General features: G+C 42.0%; 1 protein-coding gene across 1 annotated transcript in view; it reads right to left on the bottom strand.

The window, feature by feature from the left end:
* Positions 1 to 25,718, bottom strand: part of LOC142662112 (NXPE family member 1-like) — a 181,266-nt gene extending 155,548 nt beyond the window's left edge. Inside the window, exon 1 of the mRNA XM_075840055.1 lies at positions 25,626 to 25,718. Coding sequence (XP_075696170.1) covers positions 25,626 to 25,718 — 93 coding nt within the window. The remainder of the gene's footprint in view (positions 1 to 25,625) is intronic.
* Positions 25,719 to 27,122: the final 1,404 nt, after the last annotated feature.

The following is a 27,122-nucleotide window of genomic DNA, read 5'->3' on the forward strand; positions in this document are numbered from 1 at the left end:
TTTATTACCACATATGGGGTATTGCCGTAATCAGGAGAAAATGCCTTACAAATGTTGTGGTTCTTTTTTTTCTTTATTCCTTGTAAAAATTTAAAATGTCTATGCTTTTTCAGAAAAAAAATCTATTCTAATTTTCACTGCCTAATTCCACTAAATTCTGCAAAAAAAACTTTGTGGTCAAAATGCTAACTATACCCCTAGATAAATTCCTTGAGAGGTGTAGTTCCAAAATGGGGTCACTTTTGGGGGGTTTCCCCTGTTTTGGTCCCTCCAGTGCGTTGCAAAAGCGACATGGCACCTAAAACAAATCCAGCAAAATCTGTGCTCCAAAATCCAAATGGCGCTCCTTCCCTTCTTAGGCCTGCTGTGGGTCCAATCAGCAGTTTATTACCACATATGGGGTATTTCCGTAATCGGGAGACATTGCTTTACAAATTTTGGGGTGCATTTTCTTCGTTATTCCTTGTAAATATTTAAAATTTCTATGTTTTTTCAGAAAAAAAGTAGATTTTCCTTTTTACAGACTAATTCCAATATATCTAGCGAAAAACCTGTATGGTCAAAATGCTAAGTATACCCCTAGATAAATTCCTTGAGAGATGTAGTTTCCAAAATGGGGTAACTTTTGGGGTGTTTCCACTGTTTTGGCACCACAAGACCTCTTCAAACCTGACATGGTGCCTAAAACATATTCTAAAAAAAAAGGATGCCCAAAATCCACTAGGTGCTCCTTTGCTTCTGAGGCCTGTGTTTCAGTCCAATAGCACACTAGAGCCACATGTGGGATATTTATAAAAACTGCAGAATCTGGGCAACAAAATATTGAGTTGTATTTTTCTGTTAAAACCTTCTGTGTTACAAAAAAAATGTATTAGAAATTAATTTTGGCAAAAAAAATAAAATTTGTAAATTTCAGCTCTACTTTGCTTTAATTCCTGTGAAACGCCTAAAGGGTTAAAACACTGAATGCTGATTCGAATACCTTGAAGGGTGCAGTTTTCAAAATTGGGTGATTTATGGGGATTTTCTAATATATAAGGCCCTCAAAGCAACTTCAGAACTGAACTGGTCCCTGAAAAAATGGCCTTTTAAAATTTTCTTTAAAATATGAGAAATTGCTGCTAAAGTTCTAAGCCACGTAACGTCCTAGAAAAATAAAAGGACATTCAAAAAATAATGCAAACATAAAGTAGACATATGGGAAATGTGAACTAGTAACTATTTTGTGTGGTTTTACTATCTGTTTTACAAGCAGATAAGTTTAAATTTAGAGAGATGCCAATGTTTGCTAATTTTCTCTAAATTTTGGTGTTTTTCAGAAATAAATACCAAATTTATCGACCACATTTTTTCACTAACATAAAGTATAACATGTCACAGGAAAACAATCTCAGAATCGCTTGGATAGTTAAAAGCATTCCAAAGTTATTACCACAAAGAGTAACACGTCAGATTTAAAAAAATCGGCTGTGTCCCGAAGGCCAAAACAGGCTGGGTCCTGAAGGTATTAAGGTAGTATCCCTGGTTTCCTGCCTTTCCAAAAATAACATAGGAATTATAAAGGGACAATTGCATGAGGTGAACGGACAGTTCTTTGTACCATATCCAGGATTTCCGGACAGCATTGTAGGCCTGCAGCATCTGGTCTTCAAGGTCCACCCCACCCGTGAATTTATTGTAGTCCTGTATGCAAACAGGCTTACAGACGGTACGGGTGAATGGGTGAATTGAATTAAGGACATCCCTCTTGTCACGTAATTTGACATCCCTCTTGTCACGTAATTTGACAAGCAGCAAGTCCTCATTACAAAGTCTCCTGATTTCCCCAGCTTTTAATTTTTGGTTGTCCAGGGACTTTGGCAGGCCTTTTTGATTGTGGCGTATGGTGCCACAGGTCACCGTTTTTTTTTGCAGACAGGCACCTGATAAGGGGTATGCTAGTGTAGAAATAATCCACATATAAATTGTAACCCTTATCCAAAAGAGGGTGCAAAAGGTCCCAGACAATTTTCCACTGCTGTCGAGTGAAGGGGGGCTTTCTGGAGGGACAATTTGGGAGTCTTTCCCATCATACACGTTGAATTAGTGAGTGTAGCTCGAGTCACTTTCACGCAGTTTATACATTTTTAACCCGAATCAGGCCCTCTTATTTGGCAAATTTTGCCAGAATTGTAGGCGGTCTTTAAAAAGGACCAGGGACTCATCCATGGCAATATTTTTTTCTGGTGTATATGTCTCCGAAAACTTTCCATTTAAATCATTTAAAAGTGGCCTAATTTTATAAAGCCGGTCATGGCTGTGGTCACCACTGGGCAGGCAAAGTTCATTGTCAACTAAATGAAGTAAGCGCAGTCTGGTCTAAAAGCGCTGCCTCGTCATTACCACTCTGTACATAGGGCTGTCGTACAGGCCATCAGATGTCCAATAGGACCTAATTTTGGGTTTCCTTACCAAACCCATGTTCAAAAGTAGCCCCCAAAATGTTAAAATGTCTGCCACATCTATTGGGCGCCACATTCTATTTTTGGCATAATAAGATGTGGGGTGACTGGCGATAAATTGAGCAGCATATAAATTAGTCTGCTAAACCATCAGGAGTACTAACTCCTCTGAAAAAGATATTTAAAAAAAGTCCTCCTCCCTAAACCCCTCTATGCTATTTTGGATATCCGTCACAGAATAAAATTCTGAAATACATGGGATGTACGACTCCATGGGCACCCAATCAGGGTCAATGGCACTAGTGCTAGGTGGACAATCGTGCCTGCGGCACCTTGGCTGTGGCTCCTCATCACTAGTACTAACAGACGATGAAAATTGCTCATCAGTTTCACTTGCACTTTCTGTATCCAAGCAGATCATGGCATAGGCCTCTTCTGCCATATACAGACGCTGAGCCCTAACTAACTATTTCTAACTAATTGCCCCTATAACAAACGCCCTACACCTAACTTACACTACCTAATGCCCTACGGCTAACGCTTTGTAATGATAATGAACCCTACCTAACGCTAACTAAATGCTACACAATTTATTTTCTTTATATATAAAGAATACGTAGTATGCAAAGTATACATGGCCGCCATCAGGGCAGTACTGGTGGTACTGCCGTCAGGGGCCCGGCCATAAATTTGAAAGAAGGGGGGCCTTCTCTCCACTTTTTGAATTCATTTGCTCACAGCATTGGGGCCCTTATGATTTCACTTTGGTGAAAGGAACAGGTCCCATCACGGAGCCAGGGTGAGTTCTTTGCATCAAAGTAAAACCATAAGGGCCCGCTGTTCACATGGTGCCCGCCCCCATCTCCTCCTCCACAGTGGCGTGACAGCGTGTGTGGGGGAGACAAGGAGGGGAGACGTCATGAAGGCAGCGGGAGGTTTGAGTACAGTGGAGGCGTCAAGCAGCAGAAGACTTCTGACACCTTGAGTACAGTATGTGATGTCTGTGACAGGCTGCTGCTGCTGCTGCTGCCCGGAACCTCCTCACATCACATGTCTGTACTATATCCTCTCAGCACTGCTTCATGGTCTTGCGGCAGTTCTTACCTTCCTGTGCTGTGTAAGCAGGGGGATAGGTCATCAGTTTTCAGAAAGTGAAAACTCCCCTTAAAGGCTGTGTCACCTCTGAAAGCCCCTCCCCCCCCTAAAGCCCCTGCCCAGGTCTGTCCTCACTGCCCTCTCACCTACAGAGCCCTTTAATCTGTGCACCCCCTGCTCATGCCACATAGTGTCTACTCCCTGCCACTTGGCATCTCTCCCTTGCTACAGCCTTCTTCCCCTTACAGAGGCCATGTTACCACCCACAACCCTGCCTCCACCACATAGCCACCTACTGTCACTCCTCACTTGTAATGGAGACGTTATCCCATGTAGTTATAAAGCGGCACCCATAGAAAATTGGACATCTCCCCCACCAATATATAATTTGTTATCAAATCCCATATCCACTAGATAGACCATAAAAGCCTGAATGCTAAACTGTGGCGGTAGGGAGGCCTCTGGTGGAAAGGTATCTGAATTACTTAAGAGGTCTGAATTTTTTTCTGGTTTGGGGTCTGAAATTATTTAGAATTCTGGTGTCTGAATTAATTTTGCCGTGTGGTGTCTACACAGATGACGTGTGTACTGCGTGAGAAGAGGTGGTGAAAAAAAAACATCAAAGTGTGCCGCAGCAGTGGGAGATCTTAGGGACTGCAGCAGCCAGAACTACATTTTGGTGAGTGATGCTGCTGGGTACAGGCAGCATCTTTAGTGCAATCATTTTTGTTTATGTGTCCATCTTTGCTCCCCCCAGAGTCCTTGTCTCTTCCCTGTCCCTCCACAGAGTCCCTGTCAGGTGCTTATAAATAGCATGATATATTTATACTTCAGGTCGTGGCAATACCAATTATGTTTACTTTTTTTATTTTTTTACATTTTCACAATAAAAAAGGCTATTTTTGTTTTTTTACTTGAAACTTTTATTTATGTCAACTTTTATTTTTAGTCCCATTAAGGGACTTAAAAGCCTGATCTTCTGATCGCTGATATAATACATTGAATCACTTATGTAATGAAATGTAGTTTAAGTGTCAGTTTCACACAGTCTATTAGGCTCTGCCTCTGGCGGAATAGGATTTTGTGCATCATAAAATAGGACGCCAATGGGGGCCTACGGCTGCCGTAGCAACTTAATGGCACCCATGATGTAACATTGAGGGGCGATGGGGTACAGAGGGAGCAAGGTTTTTGCTGTGTAATACAGTCGACACCCGCAAGTGATTGCGCAGACTCAGCTTCTGTTCCTGTGCCTTCATCATAATGTACCCTTAAGTCAATTTGTGTGAACAATTAGCTTACCATGACGTAATAGTAAGTCCTAGGGCAAAAATAGGTTAAGATTGATTGTTAATGGTTGCAGGGCTTATGGATAAAATGTGATTCCACTGTCCGACTCCCAGCTATTAACAGCCGTGGTCTGTGCTGCTATCTTACTAAAACTCCCTGTGCTACTTTAGAAGCTCGCCCTCCAGCCCACCTTCCCTGCTCTTCACACCGCTCCTCCTGCTGCTGCTGTTACCAGTTGGGACATGAAGGAGTGGGAGGGGAGACTGTCTGCGGGCACTGTGTTGGGCTGTGAGCAGGAGAAATGCTGGAGTGAAGGATCTCACCCCATCAAGCTGCTGAACTCCCTTCACATATATCCTACATAAAAAGTGCATGTGTGTTTACAATGTGTACTTTATATGTGTATAATGTGCATATTCGTGTGTGTCTGTGATGTGTACATGTGTGTGTATGTATGTATGTATATATAGAGTGTGTGTGTATATATAGTGTGTGTGTGTCTGTGTGTGCATGTATGTGTATATATATTGTGTGTATGTATATATAGTGTGTGTATGTTTGTATGTATGTATGAATGAATGTGTGTGTGTGTATATATAGTGTGTGTATGTGTACAATGTATGTATATATGTGTGTATATATAGTGTGTGTATGTATATATGTGTGTATATATAGTGTGCGTATGTATATATAATATATATATATATATATAGTATGTGTGTATGTATGTATATATAATGTGTGTGTGTGTGTGTGTGTGTGTGTGTGTGTGTGTGTGTGTGTGTGTATGTATGTGTATATAGTGTGTGTGTGTGTGTGTGTATGTATGTATTTGTGTGTGTGTGTGTGTGTGTGTGTGTGTGTGTGTGATGTATGTGTGTGTGTGTGAATATATATACATGGTATATATATATATATATATATATATATATATATATATAAAATGTGTGTGTGTTTTATGTGTGTATATAATATATATATACATTTCTGCAGAAATTCCGTTGAAACTATCAGAAAAAAGCCCCATTTCCTGTGTTTTTTACTGAAGAAAATGTTGCGTATTTAGCTGCGTTTATCTTAATGCTGGGAGATTGAGACATACTGCAGCCCTGGGATGACGTTTTATCCCATGTGAATGCTGCAGTCTGAGATTGGCTGCAGCGGTCACATGGAGTGAAACGTCATCCCAGGAGGAAGAAACAGAATTCTGGGCAAGTATAAGATTTTTATTTTTTCTGAGTTGCGTTTTTACATAACAACGGCTATTTATTGCGGGTTTTACCTCCCCATTGAATTAAATGAGGAAAACCCGAAACAAATAAGCAGTATTTACACAAATACAATTGACATGCTGCGGATTAAAAAATCGCACCGCAGGTAAATTTTTGAGCGTTTTTTTTCCGCTTATCATTTACGCAGCATGTGGATGTGATTTATTCAAATCTCATCCACTCTGTTGCTACTGTATTAGAGGTTGTCTACACTTAACGGAATAGCTGCTTATTTTCCGCCACCGGAACATACGCAGAATATAGTAACAGCAAAGTGGGTGAGATTTAACAAATCTCATCCAGACGCTGCATAAAAATTCTGTGCAGAAATTTTGCCAAACAACTTTGCCAAACAACATCTAAAGAAGCCAGCCCAGTTCTGGAACAGCATTCTTTGGAGAGGTGAAACTAAGATCAACCTGTACCAGAATGATGGGAGGAAGAAAGTATGGAGAAGGCTCATGAGCCAAAGCACACCACATTCTCTGTAAAACATGGTGGAGGCAGTGTGATGGCATGGGCATGCATGGCTGCCAAAGGCACTGGGTCACTAGTGTTTATTGATGAAGTGACTGAAGACAGAAGAAGCCGGATGAATTCTGAGTTGTTCAGGGATATACTTTCTGCTCAGATTCAACCAAATGCAGCAAGGTTGATTGGACTTCGCTTCACAGTACAGATGGACAATGACCCAAAACATCCTGCAAAAACAACCCATGAGTTTCTTAAGGCAAAGAAGTGGAATATTCTGCAATTGCCAAGTCAATCACCAGATCTCTACCCGATCGAGCATGCATTTCACCTGCTTAAGACAAAACTTAAGGCAGAAAGACCCACAAACAAGCAACAACTGAAGACCGCTGCAGTAAAGACCTAGGAAAGCATCACAAAGGAGGAAACCCAGCGTTTGGTGATGTCCATGGGTTTCAGACTTCAGACAGTCATTTTATTTATGGTTATGTTAAAGGGGCTCTGTCACCAGATTATAAGTGCCCTATCTCCTTCATAATCTGATCGGCGCTGTAATGTAGATAACAGCAGTGGTTTTTATTTTGAAAAACATTCATTTTTTAGCAAGTTATGAACAATTTTAGATTTATGCTAATTTGTTTCTTAATAGACAACTGGGCGTGTTTTTACTTTTTACAAACTGGGCGTTGTACAGAGGAGTGTATGAGGCTGACCAATCAGTGACCAATCAGCATCATACACTTCTCATTGTTCCAGCCCAGGTTCTTTCACAGCACCATCACACTGTAACAATGGGCTGGAACAATGAGAAGTGTATGACGCTGACTGGTTCAATGTGGTGGCATGCAGAGCCCAAATTATGAGGATTGTGTCACTGTCCAAATAATTCTGGACTTAACTATGCATAGATGCCAACTTTTTGTAGGTACAAGCCAATGTATTTTCCTTCGATTCCATGGTTTATGCTTAGCAGAATGCAGTTCTCCCCCCATACCCCTCCCCTCAACAGTACTGCCATGTGTGTGATACTTCATGTAGGTTTTTTGCAATGTCCAGTGCTACACATTTCTGGTTTGAGACTCTAATGGGTGCAACAAGCAGTGTCTGTGTGAGTGACTGTTTCCTTGGTGAATGTATGGGCATCTCAATGGTTGGCATTTGTATAAAAGTACTATCTGTGGTTTGTATGATGATATAAATTGGGATCTGTATAATAATATTATTTGAGCTCTTTATATTACTCTAGTTTTATTTTTGCCACTTTATGGCAGTATTATTTGAAAACGTTTCAAAAGTTTTCGTTTTTTCTAGCGCTACTTGACAGTATTATTAGAGAACTAAATGGTGGTATTATTTAAGCGCGTGTGTTGATTGATTGCAGGTGATTTTATTAGCACAATCTCACTACAGTGAGGCCTAAGCCTTATATAGATGAAAGTGAATATCGTCTGTGTGACGAACGTTTTTTTAACGACCGTCAGACATCTGCATGTATTTCTACAGGGCTATGCGCGTGGTGGTTGTTTTTAACGGACCATGTGAAAGGCCCGTGAAAAAATAGGATATGTCCCATTCTTGACCGTTTTCACAGATCCCTCAATTGTCTATGAGGGATCCGTGGAAACGAGTCCCGCATGGGTTGCGAATTGGACGTGAAAAACGACCGTTTTTCACATCCGAGTTTACACTCATTCGTCTAAATTAAGCCTTCTAAAAAAAATAAAAATGGTTATATGGTTTTTGCTCTATAAAAGTCACTGGGTAAACATATATAACACCAATTTAAAGACATGTGCAGTAAAACAGCTGAAAAACCACAGGAAGGCCGGGTTCACACGGACGAATACTCTGTGTAAAAGCATGCAGCGTATCCATCCTGTGCGCCTCTGGGAATACAGGGCAAAAAACCTCACCAAACTGTGGTTCAGTCTTTCGCCTGGAAAGTCTGCTGCGGAGACATTTCATCCCAGTATACCACTGCAGCCTGTGATTGGCTGCAGCGGTCACATGGGATGAAACGTCATCCTAGTAGGCCACGCTGGAGAAAGGAACACCTACTTCTGGGTAAGAATCAGGATTTTTACATTTTTTTATGAGTTGGGTTTTTTGAGGCGGGATCGCTGCGAACCTGCCACAAAAAAACACAACAACTACTATTTGTTACGGGAGCTCCCCTTTGAATTCAATGGGGGAATTCCCACAACAATAAGCAGCGTTTACACAAATACAATGGACATGCTGCGGAATAAATTTCCGCACCACAGGTCAATTTCTGAGCGTTTTTTCCGCACAGTATTTACGCAGCGTGTGGATGAGATTTGTTCAATCTCATCCACTTTGCTGCTACTGTATTCTGCTGCGTTTTTTCCATCTGCAATTCCGGATGGAAAAGACGCAGCAATTTCGCAAAGTGTGGACAAGCCGTAAATAAGAATTAGTGTGTGAAGGGTAATTTTACAAAATTCCCTTCACTTACATTGTGTAACTGTCCGCTGTAGTAACACAAAGGGCCGGCTCCAGGTTTATGTGAGCCCTTGGGCCACACAGACTTAGAAGGCCCCTTTGCGGGGGAACTCACTGCGGCACTAAAATGGCAGAAAACATGCCCCCATAAAGAAGTTAGGCCCCCAGTTTGTACCTCCATAAATTTAGTGCCCTCTGTAGATAGAGCAACACAGCCCCCCCCCTTACATGTAGTGCCACACAGCACCCTCTCCCTGGTAGTGCCACACAGCCCTCTCTCCCTGGTAGTGCCACACAGCCCCCCTCCCTGGTAGTGCCACACAGCCCCTATCCCTTGTAGTGCCACAGAGCCCCCTCCCTAGTAGTGCCACACAGCCAACCTCCCTGGTAGTGCTACACAGCCACCCTCCCTGGTAGTGCCACATAGCCGCCCTCCCTGTAGGTAGCGCTTTTGGGGTTCCCTCTTGGAGTGGAATCCCCAGCCAGAGCATTGCCGACGCACTGGCTGTGGATTCCACTTCAGGAGAAGCCCCGGACGTCACTGTCCATATATGGACAGAGTTGTCAGGGGCAACCCCACAGCCATAGTCCTGGGTAGAGCACTACTAGTACTCTGCTAAATGCCCATGGGACATGGTGCTAGTATTCTGCTTGGGCCCCCCTACCCCTCCCCAACACCACCAGACCCCTGCGCAAGCCTATGCCCAGCTGCCTTGCCTGACAGACCCCATGAATGGGGCACTGTAATTGTATAATCATGTGCACAGTGAATGGCGGTATATTGGCGGCCTTATTTCCGTGTGTGACATGATTGTATTTAAGTACACAGTGTATGGTGCAATTATATTCAAGGGCACACTGTGTGGCACCATGAGGATTTTGTCTTAGTATATAGGTGCGAATATGTTGAAAAAGTAAGAAGCCGAAGACATCTGAGCGTCAAACTCTGCCTAAATGGGTAGTGGCCATAAGTTAATGGAGACGTAAAGAAGTAAAGAAAAAAAGAATGACTACAATCTGAGAAAACTTCACCTTTGAGTCACTGAGTGTAAATGTTTATTCTGCCTCTGACTAATCAGTACACTGTATGATCTGAAGCAAGATGATGGGGGGGAGTAGCATTCTTTTTTGTGAAGTTCCATATGATCTCTGTACTGAACTGTATTTATGCTGGTACTGTATATATGTACTGAGCTTGGTTCTGGTGCTCTATATATGTGCTGAGCTTGGTTCTGGTGCTATATATATGTACTGAGCTTGGTTCTGGTGCTCTATATGTGTGCTGAGCTTGGTTCTGGTGCTGTATATATGTGCTGAGCTTGATTCTGGTGCTATATTTATGTGCTAAACTTAGTTCTGGTGCTGTATATATGTGCTGAGCTCGGTTCTGTCAATATATCACTGTATCTCTGTATTAAACTTGGTTGTGGCACCAAATTAATGTGCTGAGCTTGGTTTTAATAACAGAAAAAAGACTCCTTGGATGACTGGATTGGTCTGTATGAGGGGGGAACTTTGCAAAGCCGACACCTGTTGTCAACTCCAATGGCTAGCATACTGTGGATGTGGACAAAACAGTCAAAGACTCGCCACGTATAAATATTGACATGAACCTGCACATCTTGAAGAGGTGAGTTATCCTAGATTACTATTTTGCATGAATAGTTCACTATAACTGTATTCCGGCGTTATTTTCTCTTTCCCAAAGTTATTTATGTTCTAAGCTTTGTCCTTGTACTGAGCTTTGTTCTGGTGCTGTATTTATGTACTGAGCATGGCGCTGGTGCTGTATTTTTTATATTAACTTTGGTTAATATAAATATAATTATCTGGTGCTTTATGTACTGAATTTGGTTCTGGCACCGTATTTTATGCATTTTGCTTGAGTCTGATACTGTATTTGTACACTAAAGTTTTGTTTTTGGGAGTTGTGGCAAATAGCCAGGAGATTGTTCTCCACCCTTCTCACAGTGCAAAGTCTAAATAAATGGCCTGAGCAAGCTTAGGGTACTGAATGTGCACGTATATGCCTATACGTAATGAGTGAGTTTTATGAGTGTAGGTAGGCGTGTAAGCTTTTGTTATTACTGTATTTACATAGTGTGGCAATCCAGTTAAACATTCTCAACATGGAGCTACACCAGTTTGGAAAGTTTCTAGGATATTACTGAAACATGCAAAAATATTTATCTAGAGCCCACGTTAGTATATAATGTATTTGCAATATTGTAATTGTTTTATTTGATTATTAGACTTATAATCATTTCCTGCAGCACGACACACCGCAACCCCACCCTCACCCCCACCCGGCACGTATCTTTTTGTTGGCAAATTAGAGAACCTGCTGTTATAATTTTAAATTCCATTTGTGCCATGGCCGACTTTATGATTATGCCTCAGTGTGGTACCATTTGTTGGGTTCCCCTCCCCCACAGTCATACAATGTACAAAAAAATATATACCATATAGTGTCCAGTTACAAGCGCCATACAGTATGGTGCCCAAAATACTGCTGAAAGAAGGCCAAATACTACAGTTGCCTAAATTACGATGCCTAACAGTGCTCCCAGCACATGTACTACAAAAATATATGGTAAGTGCCAGACAATGCCAGACAATGAGTTTATACCACCATTCAGTGCTAAAATAATGCCAACTTAGAGACCTAATAACAGCTCCATACATAAAGTAATCTAATGACAGTGCTATACAATGTCCATATAACATGTAGTATTCCCCAAAGACCGGCCCTGTATAAGATGTGAGGGATAAATCCCCAAGTCACATGGAAATGTTGCATTACACGCTTTATAGGATTTTGGGCCCTCCTGGGCATTGGAAATAGTATGCAAGTATAATAGTGCACTGTACCTTTAAGATGTGCTGTTGTCTGCGGTCATCTGCTGGTTTTGTGTCTTTTCCTTACTAGCCTCTAATACTATAAACAAAAAATAAAGGAAACCAAAAATATTTGCCCTAGTACATCCCGTCAATGCAATCGCGCCGCTAGCATCGTTGAAAGACGCTGAACCCAACGTCATTGTAAGTTGCTAAATGGTCGGGCACGGTACATGCCCGGCCAATTAGCTCTAATGCATGTGTTTGTATCTGCGTGCTGTAGACACAAGTACAATTAGTGCAAGAGGGGGTGGCTGCGGCAGGTTACATTGGTGCCGCTGCCCCCACAGAGAGGCAGTAGCAGCCTATAATATTGATTTGTATCTATGTCCAGAGGATGCAGATACAAGTGAATGTGGCTGTCGCTAGCACAGGGGCACCCTCCTGGGCTAGCGACGCCACTGGGCATGAGGACGCCCCCCTGCCGCCCGGCCCATAAATGTTAGAGCCTGGGCGGCGCGAGCCCCGCAGCAGCCGCTATGGCTGCTACAGCGGTAATTACGCCACTGCTGCAGACATAAGGTTACATGACCTAATGTCTGCAGTTATTGTTACTGTTTTGAAACCTGCAGTTCCTAGAACAGCAGCAAGAGAGATAAATGAGCTGCTAGGTAACTATAAGGGGATGGATTCTTTTAAAGGGGTCTGTATTTAGGGGGGGTCAGTTCTGGGGTCTGTAGATAGATAGATTAGATAGATAGATAGATAGATAGATAGATAGATAGATAGATAGATAGATAGATAGATAGATAGATCAATACTTTATTTATCCCCAAAGGGAAATTGGTTTACAGTAGTAACTCCCATTTACAGTACATATTCATACAAAACAATACAACATATAGCAACGACATATAATAAAAAAAAAAAAGCACCATGACTCACTATAAAGACATATTATAAAGTGCAATAGCCTTTGGCATAAAAGATCTATTAAATCTTCCTTTACTACATCGAATTTGTAGCAATCGATTACTAAAAAAAATTTGTTTATCAATTAAAATATTATGTAACGGATGCAGCTCCTCTAATTTAATTGCACTAGTCTTCCTTAACCCCTTCCCGACATCTGCTGTATATATACGGCGCTGTCGCGAAGGTGCTCCCGCAAACCGCAGTACAGCGCGAAGGTGCTCCCGCAAACCGCAGTACAGTTATGTCGCAGTGATGGTGCGGGCTTAGAAGCAGAGCCGGCACCATCACCGCGGGGTGACAGCTGTATCATACAGCTGGCACCTTCCTGTAACTGACAGGACCTGAGCTATTCTCCGATCCGGCTGATTAACCCCTCAGATGCTGCACTCAATAGAGCGGAGCATCTGATGGGTTTTAATCCGACCGGCAACCCAACGACGCAATCGCTGGGTTGCTATGGCAATCGGAGGCCAAATAATTGCGTCCAAGTCTGCCTTGTACGGGAGTCCTCATAGGCTTGCTGTCAGTGAATAACTGACAGCGCTAATACACTGCACTACATATGTAGTGCAGTGTATTAGAGTAGCGATCGGGGCATCATGCCCTCAAGTGCCCTAGTGCGACAAGTCAAAAAAGTAAAAAAAAGTTAATAAAAATGTCGTAAAACAATAAAAACACACAAGTTTCAAGTAAAAAAAAAAAAGCTAAACTGACTTTTTTCCCATAGTAAGTCTTTTATTATGGGAAAAAACGTAAAAAATGTAAAAAAAACTATACATAATAGGTATCGCGCGTCCGTAACGACCCAAACTACAAAACTATTATGTAAATTATCCCGCACGGTGAACGCCGTAAAAAAAAAATAATGAAAAACAACGCCATAATCTTTGTTTTTATGTCACATCTCCTCCCAAAAAATGCTATAAAAAATGATCAAAAAGTCACATTTACTCCAAAATAATACCATGAAAAACAACAATCCGTCCCGCAAAAAATAATTCCTGACACAGCTTTGTCCACGCAAAAATAAAAAAGTTATGGGTCTTCAAATATGGCGACACAGAAAACAAATGATTTTATTAAAAAAGTGATTTTATTGTGCAAAAGCTGTAATACATAAAAAAAACTATGTAAATTTGGTATCGCCGTAATTGTATTGACCCGCAGAATAAAGTTAACATGTCATTTATGGCGCACTGTGGATGCCGAAAAAAAACCCAATAAAAAACTATTCAAGAATTGCTTGTTTTTGGTAATTTCCTTTACCAAAAAAAAGAAATAAAAAGTGATCAAAAAGTCGTATGTGTTCCAAAATGGTACCAATAAAATCTACAGCCCGTCCCCCAAAAAACAAGCCCGCACACCGCTCAATCAACTGAAAAATAAAAAAGTTATGGCACTAGTAATGCGGTATTGAAAAAACATCTCAATGCGCAGGCCGGAGGGGAATATTCCTTCAGTTTCAGGGCCCTAGTATTTAGGAACTAGGAAAGGGAAGAGACATAGCACATCCGCTGGAAGCGAGGGCGCCCGTATTATACCAGCGCAAAACTTTCCCAGCAAAATTTCTCAAATTAAGAAGGAGAAAAAGGGCCCAAAATGTGCAGAGTGTTACAAAAGGGGGATAAGAAATAAAACTGTTTATCTGTGCGACACCAGCCTGTGCATAACGGATCGCTTCACAGCGTAACACACATCTATGGATAATTGTATTATTTACCCCATTATTATACCCTCTTATTATGCCCTCATGTACTCCGCACAGATTACATATGCCCCCACATTATAAACTGAAATACCAGCAAAACCCCAAACAGAACTACTACCAAGCAAAATCCATGCTCAAAATGGCGGTCTTTCCCTTCTTAGCCCTACAGTGTGCCGAAACAGCAATTTATGTCCACAAGTAAGGCATTACCATACCTGGGAGAACCCGCTTAACAATTTATGGGGTAAGATTCTCCAGGGGCACAACCTATCGTTCAGTGAATAGGCAGATCAGTAGAAAAAAATTGCAATTTTCACTTTGCACCATCCACTGCGTATTAATTTCTGAAAAACACCTGTGGAGTCTAAATTCTCACTACACCCCTTGATAAATGCCTTTAAGGGTGTAGTTTCTAAAACGGGGTCACTTTTGTTTTATACATCAGGGGTTTTGCAAATGCAACATTCCGTCCGCAAACCATTCCAGCAAAATCTACGCTCCAAAAGATAAATACCGCTCCTTTTCTTCTGAATGCTCCCATATATGTAAACAGCCAATTATAACCACATATGGGGTGTTACCGTACTCGGGAGAAATTGCTTTACAAATGTTGGGGTGCTTTTTCTTCCCTATTCCTTGTAAAAATGAAAAATGTTGACCTAAAACTACATCCTATTGGAAAAAAAAAGTATTTTTCATTTTCATGGCTTAATTCTAATTAACTCAGCAAAAAACCTTTGGGATCAAAATTTTCACTATACCCCTAGATGATCCCTCAGGGGGTGCAGTTTCCCAAATGGAGTCACATTTGAAGTGTTTCCACTGTACTAGTACTACAGGGGCTCAGCAAATGTGACATGGCGCCCAGAAACCATTCCAAAATCCAAATGGTGCTCTTTCCAATCTGAGCCCTACCGTGTGTCCAAACAGATGTTTATGACCACATGTGGGGTACTGTTTTACTCGGGAGAAATTGGTTTACAAATCTTGTGGTGCTTTTTCTCCTTCAGTCCTTGTGGAAATGAAAAAAAATTAGATAAACCTACATTTTCTTTGAAAAAATGTAGATTTTCATTTTTACGGCCTACTTCCAATAAGTTCTGTAAAACACAAAATGCTCACTGTACCCTTATATAATTTCCTCAAGGGGTGTCGTTTCCAAAATGGGGTCACTTTTTGGAGGTTTCCACTTTTTTGTCTCCTCAGGGGCTTTGCAAATGCGACATGGCAACCGCAAACCATTCCTGCTAAATTTGAGTTCCAAAAGCCAAATGGCGCTCTTTCCCTTTTCAGCCTCGCCGTGTGTTCCTCCAGAATACCAAGGTCCCTTTGGACTTCCAAAGTCCTGAGTGTCAGCTATCTCCATGGAATAACCAGATGTTTTAAGGCACGATGACAAATCAGACTCCCCAACTGCATCCTCCATAACGATAATACTGGAAGTATGGATAATAAGGAAAACAGAATTTGGCAAATAAGTCCTCCTAATCCCTCCATCCTTTTTCGCACTGGTTGCTTCATCAATCCCGGCATGGGCCCCTCTGTCAGTGCTGGCAATGGAATGTCCGATAATAGTAGACAGGCACCTGTAGCCTGTAAAACAGGAACCTGTATGTCCATGACAAATGTGTCATTCATGACACTGCCCCCGATACCTTCACCAGCTCCTCTTGGTCAGTTGTGGAAACTGACCCCCACCCAAAGCAACTCTCACCTCTCCAGCAGTTCTCCAGCAGTTTACCCGATATTCCCCAGGCACCCAGCAATCTGTTCTCATTGACCTTGTTCACAGTCGCCGCTGGTCCGTGCTCTCTCACAGCCGGACCAACACTTCCTCCAACTTCTTTCCAGGCACCCTGCAATCTTTCACTGCCGGCCCCCTACGATTTAGGTAAGTGCACCATGCGGTCCTGCTTTCTCACAGCTGGTCCAACACTGCGCCTCCTTCTCTCCAGGCACCCCACAGACTCTCTCAGCTGTTCACATGCACTGTCGGTCCATGCACTACGTGGTCTGGCTTTCTCACAGCCAGACCAACACCACCTGGAGCACACGTACCTGGAGATCTGGCTCTCTCACAGCCAGAACGCCGCTTCCTCCTACCCCTTTGCTGGAGCGCTGGTCCACCGAGACGTCCCCCAAGAACTCCTCACGATTCCTCTCCACTCGGTCTGTATTTAGGGGTCTGGTCTTGGGTGTTTATTTAGGGGGTCTGGTCAAGGGTCTGTATTTAGGGGGCTTGTTCTGGGGTCTGTAAATGTTAAGGAGGTCTGGCAGGGCCGCACCTACCATGAGGCGAGTTGACCCTCTGGCCTCAAGCGGCACCCTGCAGAGTCTCAGAGGGGGCGGCATTACAGAGCTGCTGGCCGACATTTCCACCACTTATTAGCAGCTGCAAGATGTGCTGCCTCCTTAAGAGAACATCTCTCCTGTGCCACCTTAATAACCCCCCTTCCCGACTTTCCCCGTGCTCTCCACTCTTCTGTCGCTATTGTAATGTGATCCTGCTCAGTGTCGGGACGGAGAGGGCAGCGAGCAGCGTCTCTGCACTACACTGCTGCCGGCAGTCTCCCTGCATAGCGAGAGAAGATCCATATAGGTAGCTACCTGCATAAAAGGTAAATGTAATGTGTAGTGTGTACTGTATGTTTGTAGTGTGTAATGTGTGTACTGTATGTGTAGTGTATGTGTATGTGTACATATATATATATGTGTATGTATATATATATATATACACACACACACGAGTATGTAATGTACGTACGTACGTACGTACGTACGTACGTACGTACGTACTGTATGTGTATATTTGTGTCATGTGTGTGTGTGTGTGTGTGTGCGTGTGTGTATGTGTGTGCAAATTTTATTGAACAAATCTAATGATAACAGATTTTTTTGTAGAAGTAAAAAACTCAAAATGCACTGTTTCAAATTATTATGCACAACAGAGATCAAAACATTTTAAAGGTTGTAAAGAGAACTAAAATGGTAATTTGTTGAATTTGCAGCATCAGGAGGTCATATTTACAGAAATCAAAAGCTCTTTCAATAAAAAAAAACTTAACAGGCCAAGTTACATGTTAACATAGGACCCCTTCTTTGATATCACCTTCACAATTCTTACATCCATTGAAGTTGTGAGTATTTGAACAGTTTCTGCTTGAATATCTTTGCAGGATGTCAGAATAACCTCCCAGAACTTCTGTTTTGATGTGAACTGCCTCCCACCCTTATAGATATTTTGCTTGAGGATGCTCCAAAGGTTCTCAATATGGTTGAGGTCAGGGGAGCATGGGGGCCACACCATGAGTTTCTCTCGTTTTATGCCCATAGTAGTCGATGACACAGAGGTATTCTTTGCAGAATGAAATGGTGCATTGTAATGCATGAAGATAATTTGCTACGGAAGGCACAGTTCTTCTTTTTGTGGAAGAAAGTGGTCAGTCATAAACTCTACGTACTTTGCAGAGGTCATTTTCACACTATCAGGGACCCTAAAGGGGCCTACCAGCTCTCTCCCCATGATTCCAGCCCAAAACATGACTCCGCCACCTCCTTGCTGACATCGCAGCCTTGTTGGGACACTACTCTATCCATCTGGACCATCCAGGGTTGCACGGCACTCATCAGCAAACAACACGGTTTGAAAATTAGTCTTCATCTATTTCTGAGCCCACTGCAACAGTTTCTGCTTGTGAGCATTGTTTAGGGGTTTGCCGAATAATAGCTTTATGCACACTTGCAAACCTCTGGAGGATTCTACACCTTGAGGTTCACAGGACTCCAGAGGCACCAGCGGCTTCAAATACCTGTTTGCTGCTTTGCAATGACATTTTAGCAGCTGCTCTCCTAATCCTATTAATTTGTCTGGCAGAAACCTTCCTCATTATGCCTTTTTCTGAACGAACCCGTCTGTGCTCTGAATCAGCCACAAATCTTTTCCCAGTACGATAATCACGCTTAAGTTTTCTTGAAATATCCAATGTTTTCATACCTTGTCCAAGGTATTGCACTATTTCACGCTTTTCGGCAGCAGAGAGATCCTTTTTCTTTCCCATATTGCTTGAAACCTGTGGCCTGCTTAATAATGTGGAACGTCCTTCTTAAGCAGTTTTCCTTTGATTGGGCACACCTGGCAAACTAATTATCACAGGTATCTGAGATTGATTACAATGATCTAAAGAGCCCTAAGACACAATACCATCCATGAGTTTAATTGAAAAACTAATAATTAAATGTTTATGACACTTAAATCCAATGTGCATAATAATTTGGAACACGGTGTATGTACAGTATGGCCTCACGCACATGACAGTTTTTTCTCGGCCGTAATTTATTCGCATATTTGCGGATAAATTGCGGATCCATAGATTTCTATTGGCCCTATGCACACGACCGTGGTTTACACAGATCCGTGTGGGGGCCGCAAATCCGGACCGCAAAAACTCAATAAAAGTAATTTCACGGTCCGGATTTGCCAATAATGGTAAATTGTTGTGGATCCGTGAATCCTAATGATACCAGTGCGGTCGTGTGCATGAGGCCATAGTGTGTGTAACGTATGTATGTATGTATGTATGTATGCGTGTGTGTGTGTGTGTGTGTGTGTGTGTGCACAATACAGGGCTGGCTCCAGGTTTATGTGGGGCCTTGGGCGACACAGACTGAGTGGGCCTCTTTGCGGGGAAACTCACGGCGGCAGAAAAATTCCAAAAATCATCACTTTCTGCCCCTATATAGACGTTAGGCCCTGTTTATGCCCCCATATAGAAGTTAGGCCACCAGTTTGTACCCCAATAAATTTAGGGCCCTCTGTAGATAGTGCCACATAGCCCCCCTGAAACACCACCTCTCATCATGGGTGACTTTAACCATCCCCATTGATTACCCAATCTCCCCATCTGCCTCCCAGTTTATATCTTTAATCTCCTCCCTAGGTCTGTCACAAATTACTAACTCTCCTACACGTGAAGACGGTCATTCGCTTGACCTTGTATTCATCCGTCTATGCTCGGTTTCTGACTTTAATAATTCTCCTGTCCCGCTCTCTGACCACAACCTCCTCTCCTTTACTATCAAAAATTCTCTGCCTCCACAGGACATGCCTACTTATCAGACATACAGAAATCCACATGCCTTTAGAAGCAACTCATAGACAGTTTACAGTCCACATTGTTCCCTATCTCTTTCCTCTCATGTCCTAATCTGGCAACCAAACATTACAATAACACTCTCAAAAAAGCTTTGAATGAAGCAGCCCCCCTACACTCCGAACCACCCGGCAAAGACGTACAATACCCTGGCACACACCTCAATCACACTTTCTTCTGTGGTGCTCGAGACGTGCCGAACGTCTGTGGAGAAAATCGCACTTGTCAGCAGACTTCTTCCATTACAAATATATGCGGAGAACTTACAACTCTGCCCTTCACAATGTCAAACAAGACTATTTCACCTCCCTCTTCTCCACACTATCTAAGACGCCAATCCCAGATCTCCAGTGCTGAAGACCTGGCCACTTATTTTAAAGTTAAAATTTACAACATCCGGCATGATATTATCTCTCAGTCCCCTAGTAACATCGAACCCCTTTCCCTCCCGCACTGCCTCTTCTTTACTTTGAGCATTTGACACAATTACAGAAGAAGCCTCTAGACTACTTTCTTCTCGTCCTACTACCTGCCCCAGTGACCCTATCCCCTCACACCTCATCCAATCCCTCTCCCCGGCTCTCACTAGTCACCTGACTTAAATTTTTAACCTCTCCCTTTCTTTTGGAATCTTTTTCCTCCTCTTTTAATCATGCCGTTATAAATCCATTACTGAAAAAACAACTCTTGACCCATCCAGCGCTGCTAACTACCGACCTGTCTCGAATCTCCCCTTCATCTCCAACCTCCTGGAATGCTTGGTCTACTCTCTCCTTATCCGCTGTCTCGCTGCTAACTCAATTCTTGACCCCTTACAATCTGGTTTCCGCACTCTACACTCCACAGAGACTGCCCCTACTAAAGTCTCAAACGATCTCTTGGCGGCTAAATCTAACGGTAAATACTCTCTCCTGATTCTTCTGGATCTCTCTGCAGCCTTTGACACTGTAGACCACAAACTCCTACTTAACATGCTCCACACTATTGGCCTTAAAGACACGGCTCTCTCTTGGTTTTCTTCCTATTTCTCTGACCGCTCATTCAGTGTGTTATTTGCTGGTTCTACTTCTTCTCCTCTTCCCCTTGCTATCGGGGTTCCCCAGAGATCAGTCCTACGTCCGCTTCTGTTTTCCATCTACACAGCCCCTATTGGACAAACCATCAGCAGATTTGGCTTTCAGTACCATCTCTACGCTGATCACACCTAACTATATACCTCTTCCCATTACATCACCCCTCCTCTAATACAAAACACCAGTGATTGTCTATCCGCTGTCTCTAACATCTTGTCCTCTCTCTATCTGAAACGGAATCTTTCTAAAACTGAGCTCATTGTTTTCCCACCATCTACTAACCTTCCTTAACCTGATGTCTCCATCTCAGTATGTGGCACTATCATAACTCCTAGCCATAACACCCGCTTGTCTTGGGGTTATTTTTTACTCCGATCTTTCTTTCCTTTACTTCACACATTCAATCACTTTCACGCTCCTGTCACTTTCACCTTAAAAACATCTCCAGATTCTGCCCATTTTTTACTGTGGAAACAGCCAAAACTCTCATTGTCGCTCTGATTCACTCTCGTCTTGACTACTATAACTCATTACTAGTCGGTCTTCCATTCACTAAACTCTCCCCTCTCCAATCTATCCTTAATTTAGTAGCCAGGCTCATCTTTCTGACCAACCGCTACACCAATGCATCTCCCCTCTGCCTGTCACTGCACTGGTTGCCCATACTCAAAATTCAATTCAAACTTATTACTCTCACCCACAAAGCTCTCCACAGCGCTGCTCCTCCTTACATCTCCTCCCTCATCTCAGTTTACCACCCTACTCGCGCTCTATGTTCTGCCAACGACCTCAGATTAACCTCTGCCCTAATCCGAACCTCCCACTCCCTTCTCCAAGATTTTTCTCATGCTGCACCAGTTCTCTGGAATGTGCTTCCCCAGAAAATCAGATTAATTCCCAACTTCCACAGTTTAGACGTTCCCTGAAAACACATATTCTTACACAGGCCTATAATATTCCATAATCAAATTCCTTTCCCTGGCCCCCCTTTACATTAGTAATGAGGCCCCTTCATTCAGCAGTATCCCCCAGACTCCTTGCACCCTAATACACTTTACGTCTTTCATACACTGACACTAGCTGGTGACCGGTTCATGCAGCTTTATGTGTACTACCCCATATGTATAAAAGATGGCTGGACCATTGTACTTAAGCATTTTTTACAATTTGTGTCTCCCTTATTTCATAATAGATTGTAAGCTCTTGCGAGCAGGGTCCTCACTCCTCTTGTTTGAATTGTAAATTAGTTTTGTCAATATGTAATGTCTGGTACTGTCTGTACAATGTACCCCATGAACTGTATAGTGCTGAGGAATATGTTGGCGCTATACAAATAAAAATAATTTTTGTTATTATATTCTCCTTTTGACTGCCAGCAAACATCTGGCCACTGCATTTTTATCAAATATCACATTGCCAAAAAACCTCAGATTAAAAAAAACCCTGAAAGTGTGTCAGTGCAGAGGATGAATTTATACTCAACATAATTTGGGGGCATTTTTGTTGGGCAAAAACAGCCAGATGTGAATAGGAATATTAAACATTAAAAGGGTATTCCCACTTTAGACATATATAGCATATATACAGGATATGCCATAAATGTGTAATAGATGCGGGTTCCAGCTATGGGACCTACACTTTTCCCAAAAATATGGGTCGTTGACCCCTGTCCCGCCAGTCGCAGCATCCAGGCGGGGAATGAATGGAGAGGTAGCCGTGCGTCTGCACAGATCTATCCGTTGATTCCAGTGGGAGTTATGAAAACAGCCAACCCCTGTTCTGTAGTTTTTTGTGTGTCCCAGCTCTTCTGTGGATATGCCATAAATGTGTAAGGTGGGAATTAACCCTTTTATTTCTGTTTATATTATGCAGTTTTGTTTGTGAAATCTTATGCGTTCTTTTTAGCTCCAATTTCTTTTTTTTCCCTTAGTCCCCCGATTTGCAAAAAAATTATAAAAAATCACAAACATGGTGTCTGTGTTTTTGTTTTTTACATATTTTTTATTTGAGCTTATAAAAAGTCTGTGAATATCCACCCTATCAATTTTAATTTTCTAAAATGGTTCCAAATTATGCGCTGATTTAATTTCTTAAAGGGGTTGTTTCTTGTCCTAGTAGTGCATATAGATATCATAGAGAGAGGTCCTCCACTTGGAATGCTCCCACTCTGTTGGACTCTACAGGAAAAGTAGAGGAAAAAAAAGGGTATGTTCACACGGCCTATTTTTGGCCGTTTTTCGGGTGGTAAATGCCCGAAAAACAGCCGAAAAATTGGAAGTAGTACGCCTCCAAACATCTGCCCATTGAATTCAATGGGAAAAGCGGTGTTGTGTTCCGACGGGCCTTTTTTTGACGCGGCCGTTTTTCAAAAATGGCTGCGTAAAAAAACTGCCGCGAAAAAGAAGTGCATAACACTTCTTCAGCTGTTTTTGGCCGTAAAAAAACGTCACGAAAAACGGAGCCAAAATCGTGAGTGGCTTAAAAAACATCTTAAAATAAAGAGGTTTTCCCTTGAAAACAGCTCCGCATTTTCAGAGGTTTTTGAGTTTATGTGTGCTCATACCCTTAATGGGGCGCTCTTACACGGATATGGATTAGTGGCCAGTTTTCAGGAACAAATGTTTTATTCATATTGTCTAAAATCAAACACTGTGTAACGCGTTTCGAGCTCGCATCGGGGTCTTTATATAAAATTGTCTAAAATCATATCTCTATAAATACACTCTCTTAATTAAATCAACTTCCAGTTCAAATGTGAGGGGTAAGGGTTCATTGTGGGCGTGTTTGTAGACAGTTCCGTTTGTATTACTCTAAGGCTCTGTTCACACTGAGTTTTTTTGCAGGCAGCAAATTCTGCCTCAAAATTCCATCTGGAATTTTGAGGCAGATTTTTATCTGCCTGTACGCTGTTTGCCACGATTTTCGTGGCGTTTTTCACTCACGGCCATTGAGCGCCGCATGCAAAAACGCAGCGAAATATGCTTTCTCTGCCTCCCATTGATGTCAATGGGAGATCAGAGACGTAAACGCCCGAAGATAGGGCATGTCGCTTCTTTTTCCCGGGAGACGGTTTTTCCGCTCGTGGGAAAAAAATGCCTCCACCTCCCATTGAAATCAATGGGAGGCATTTTCGGTCTTATTTTCGCGCGTTTTCCGACGCGGTTGCCGCGGCAAAAAATGTGTAAAAAAACTCAGTGTGAACAGGGCCTAACTCGTTTTGTTTCTTGTTAGTTTGCATTTTAAAAATTAATCAAATTGTCATTTTATTTTGGTTTCTATCTGTTCCTCAGTGATTTGTGTTATAAAGTGTGTGTTTTCTGGACTGTGTCGTTTACAGTGTTTTGGTTTTCCTCCTTTGTTTGTTTACATTTTATTTTCCCACACCTACGTCATCAATGTTTATTTTGCCAAGCTCCTCATTGACTGTCAACTTGAGCTTTTCTCTCATTGGTTGCTGCTCTGCTAGCATTTCTAATTAGATGTTTCCTGTTCTTGTTAATGGTTACCTGGATTTTGGAACATTGCCAGCACCTGGTTCACTAAAATGGATTACGGGGATAGATTTTTTGGGATTTAACCTTGTGAACTCCTAATACTTTTTGGATACATACTAGTTTCTTTCTCCGGTTACCTTTTCTTGGATATATTTTTGGAGATTGACTACTAGTGAGATAGAGGAAAGCTCTCATCATTGGGACAACACGGATTAATTCAGTTTAAGAATGATCTTCCCACATAGATGAGTATTTAGATTGTTTCATTTTTTTTAAAAAATTTTGATAGTTTTATAATAATTAAAAAAAATTGGAATAAACAATCAAAAACAGACTAATTAGATCAGAGAGAAATAATTGAAAAAAGGCCTCTAAATTTAAAAGAGATCGACAGGATTTTGCTACTAACAGTACAGAGAGCATAGTAGGGGATGAGAGAGAACAAAATAGGAAAACACAACCTGATACTATTATTCAAAATAAAAACCCACACCATAATAGAAGTAATCAGAAGTCTCTACATCATACCAATAAAAGCTGGAAGATTTATCATTATTATTATTATTATTATTATTATTATTAATAATATTAATAATAATAATAATAATAATAATAATATATATAGGGGCAATACAAATTAAACAACTAAAGAGAATTACATTAGATCATTTAATGCAGATACCAATACAATCGGTATACAACCAATAAGCACTGACTCAATCAATAATGGGATTCCCACCACGCCTCTGATTAACACTTTAGAACCCTTATATGCAAATATAATTTCTACAACTAAGGATTCATGGATTCCACAAAAACTCAATTTACCGCTCCTGATCCCACTGACTGACACTACATTGACAGTGAGTAATCAGTCAAATTCCCTAAATTCCTTTGACAACACCTTTTCCACTACCCATGATTCCTCAGGAGGTGTCAATACAACTATCCGCCGGGTAGGGACACCATTTCAACACAAACTTATAGAAGAAACAATGACTACTTCACCCCTAATTTTCAATCTGAATGCATTTGATAAATCCGCCACCAGTAAATACACTACCACAAGAGTGTCGCCCGACCCCTCAACAAGTAGTACTCTATCCAATATATATTTTATAGAGTTTCCCCCGGCACCGAATATCAGCCCCTAAAGTCAAAACCATATTCCTCACAAAAATCTGTAGAACAGATAATGTTATTAGCAGCATAGAAGCTGAAGGCAAAATGTTTATTAATGCAATTATCTTCCTTCTTTACAAATTTAACCACCACAATTATTTTATACTATATTGCTAATGTAAGCAACAGCAAAAACATGTACTTTACAAATAGTCTTATATGTTTATATATTACCTTTTTTAAGCTTTGATAATAAATGACGCTGACCAGGAGACAGAATGCAGCTAGTGATATCAGTAAGCCTTTATACGACAGGAGGGAGTTCATTCTGCCTGCAAAGAAACAATACAAAGTATATGTAAACCTAGCTAGTACAATATATGTATTATTTGTATACATCCATATTTATTTCTATCTCTTACTCTAGCTATATATGAATATATATGTCTCATATCTATCTTTCTCTATCTCATAACTATCTCTCTAACCCTATCCCTGACTATCTACCTTTCTATCTATACACTTTTTTTGATTAATTCAAACCCCACTGTGGCCACTTTATATACACTCCCATAAATACACAATAAGGGCATGACCACACGTGGCGGATTTCCTCCGCAACTGTCCGCATCAATGCCGCACCTAATCCGGGTTGCGGATTACGGCTGCGGATCTGCACAAAATGTGCAGAAAATTGATGCGGACTAGCTGCTGCGGACTGCGGGAAAAGTGCTTCCCTTCTCCCTATCAGTGCAGGATAGAGAGAAGGGCCAGCACTTTCCCTAGTGAAAGTAAACGACTTTCATACTTACCGGCCGTTGTCTTGGTGACGCGTCCCTCTTTCGGCATCCAGCCCGACCTCCCTGGCTGACGCGCCAGTCCATGTGACCGCTGCAGCCTGTGCTTGGCCTGTGATTGGCTGCAGCCGTCACTTAGACTCAAACGTCATCCTGGGAGGCCGGACTGGAGACAGAAGCAGGGAGTTCTCGGTAAGTACGAACTTCATTTTTTTTTACAGATACTTGTATATTGGGATCGGTAGTCACTGTCCCGGGTGCAGAAACAGTTACTGCCGATCGCTTAACTCTTTCAGCACCCTGGACAGTGACTATTTACTGACGTCTCCTAGCAACGCTCACGTCATTACGGGAGCCCCATTGACTTCCTCAGTCTGGCTGTAGACCTAGAAATACATAGGTCCAGCCAGAATGAAGAAATGTCAAGTTAAAAAAGCAAGACGTATCCGCAGCACACATGACATGTGCATGACAGCTGCGGACTTCATTGCGGAACTTTGAATCTCCATTGAAGTCAATGGAGAAATTCCGCCATGAGTCCGCCACTGCTCCGCAACAGACAGAGCATGCTGCGGACACCAAATTCCGCTCCGCAGCCTATGCTCCGCAGCGGAATTTTACGCCTCGTCTAAACGAACACTGCTAAATTAAAGTGTAAGTCAATGGACAAACGGCTCCGCTGCGGATTAACGCTGCGGAGTGTCCGCAGCGGAATTTAAGTGAAATTCCGCCACGTGTGAACCCAGCCTAAGGCTCCACCTTATGGAAGACCTAAAATAGCAGGAAACAACTATTTGACTGAGTGTATAAATACAGTACATATGTTGACAATTATAAAACCCTTTAAGGACAGTTGACTTATGTAAAAGATGCAAAGATACTGTGACAAATTTAAAAGGGATAACAGTCACGCTTGATACTTTGCTTGCCAGTT

This window comes from Rhinoderma darwinii, chromosome 10, assembly GCF_050947455.1.
Source record: "Rhinoderma darwinii isolate aRhiDar2 chromosome 10, aRhiDar2.hap1, whole genome shotgun sequence".
NCBI lineage: Eukaryota > Metazoa > Chordata > Amphibia > Anura > Rhinodermatidae > Rhinoderma > Rhinoderma darwinii.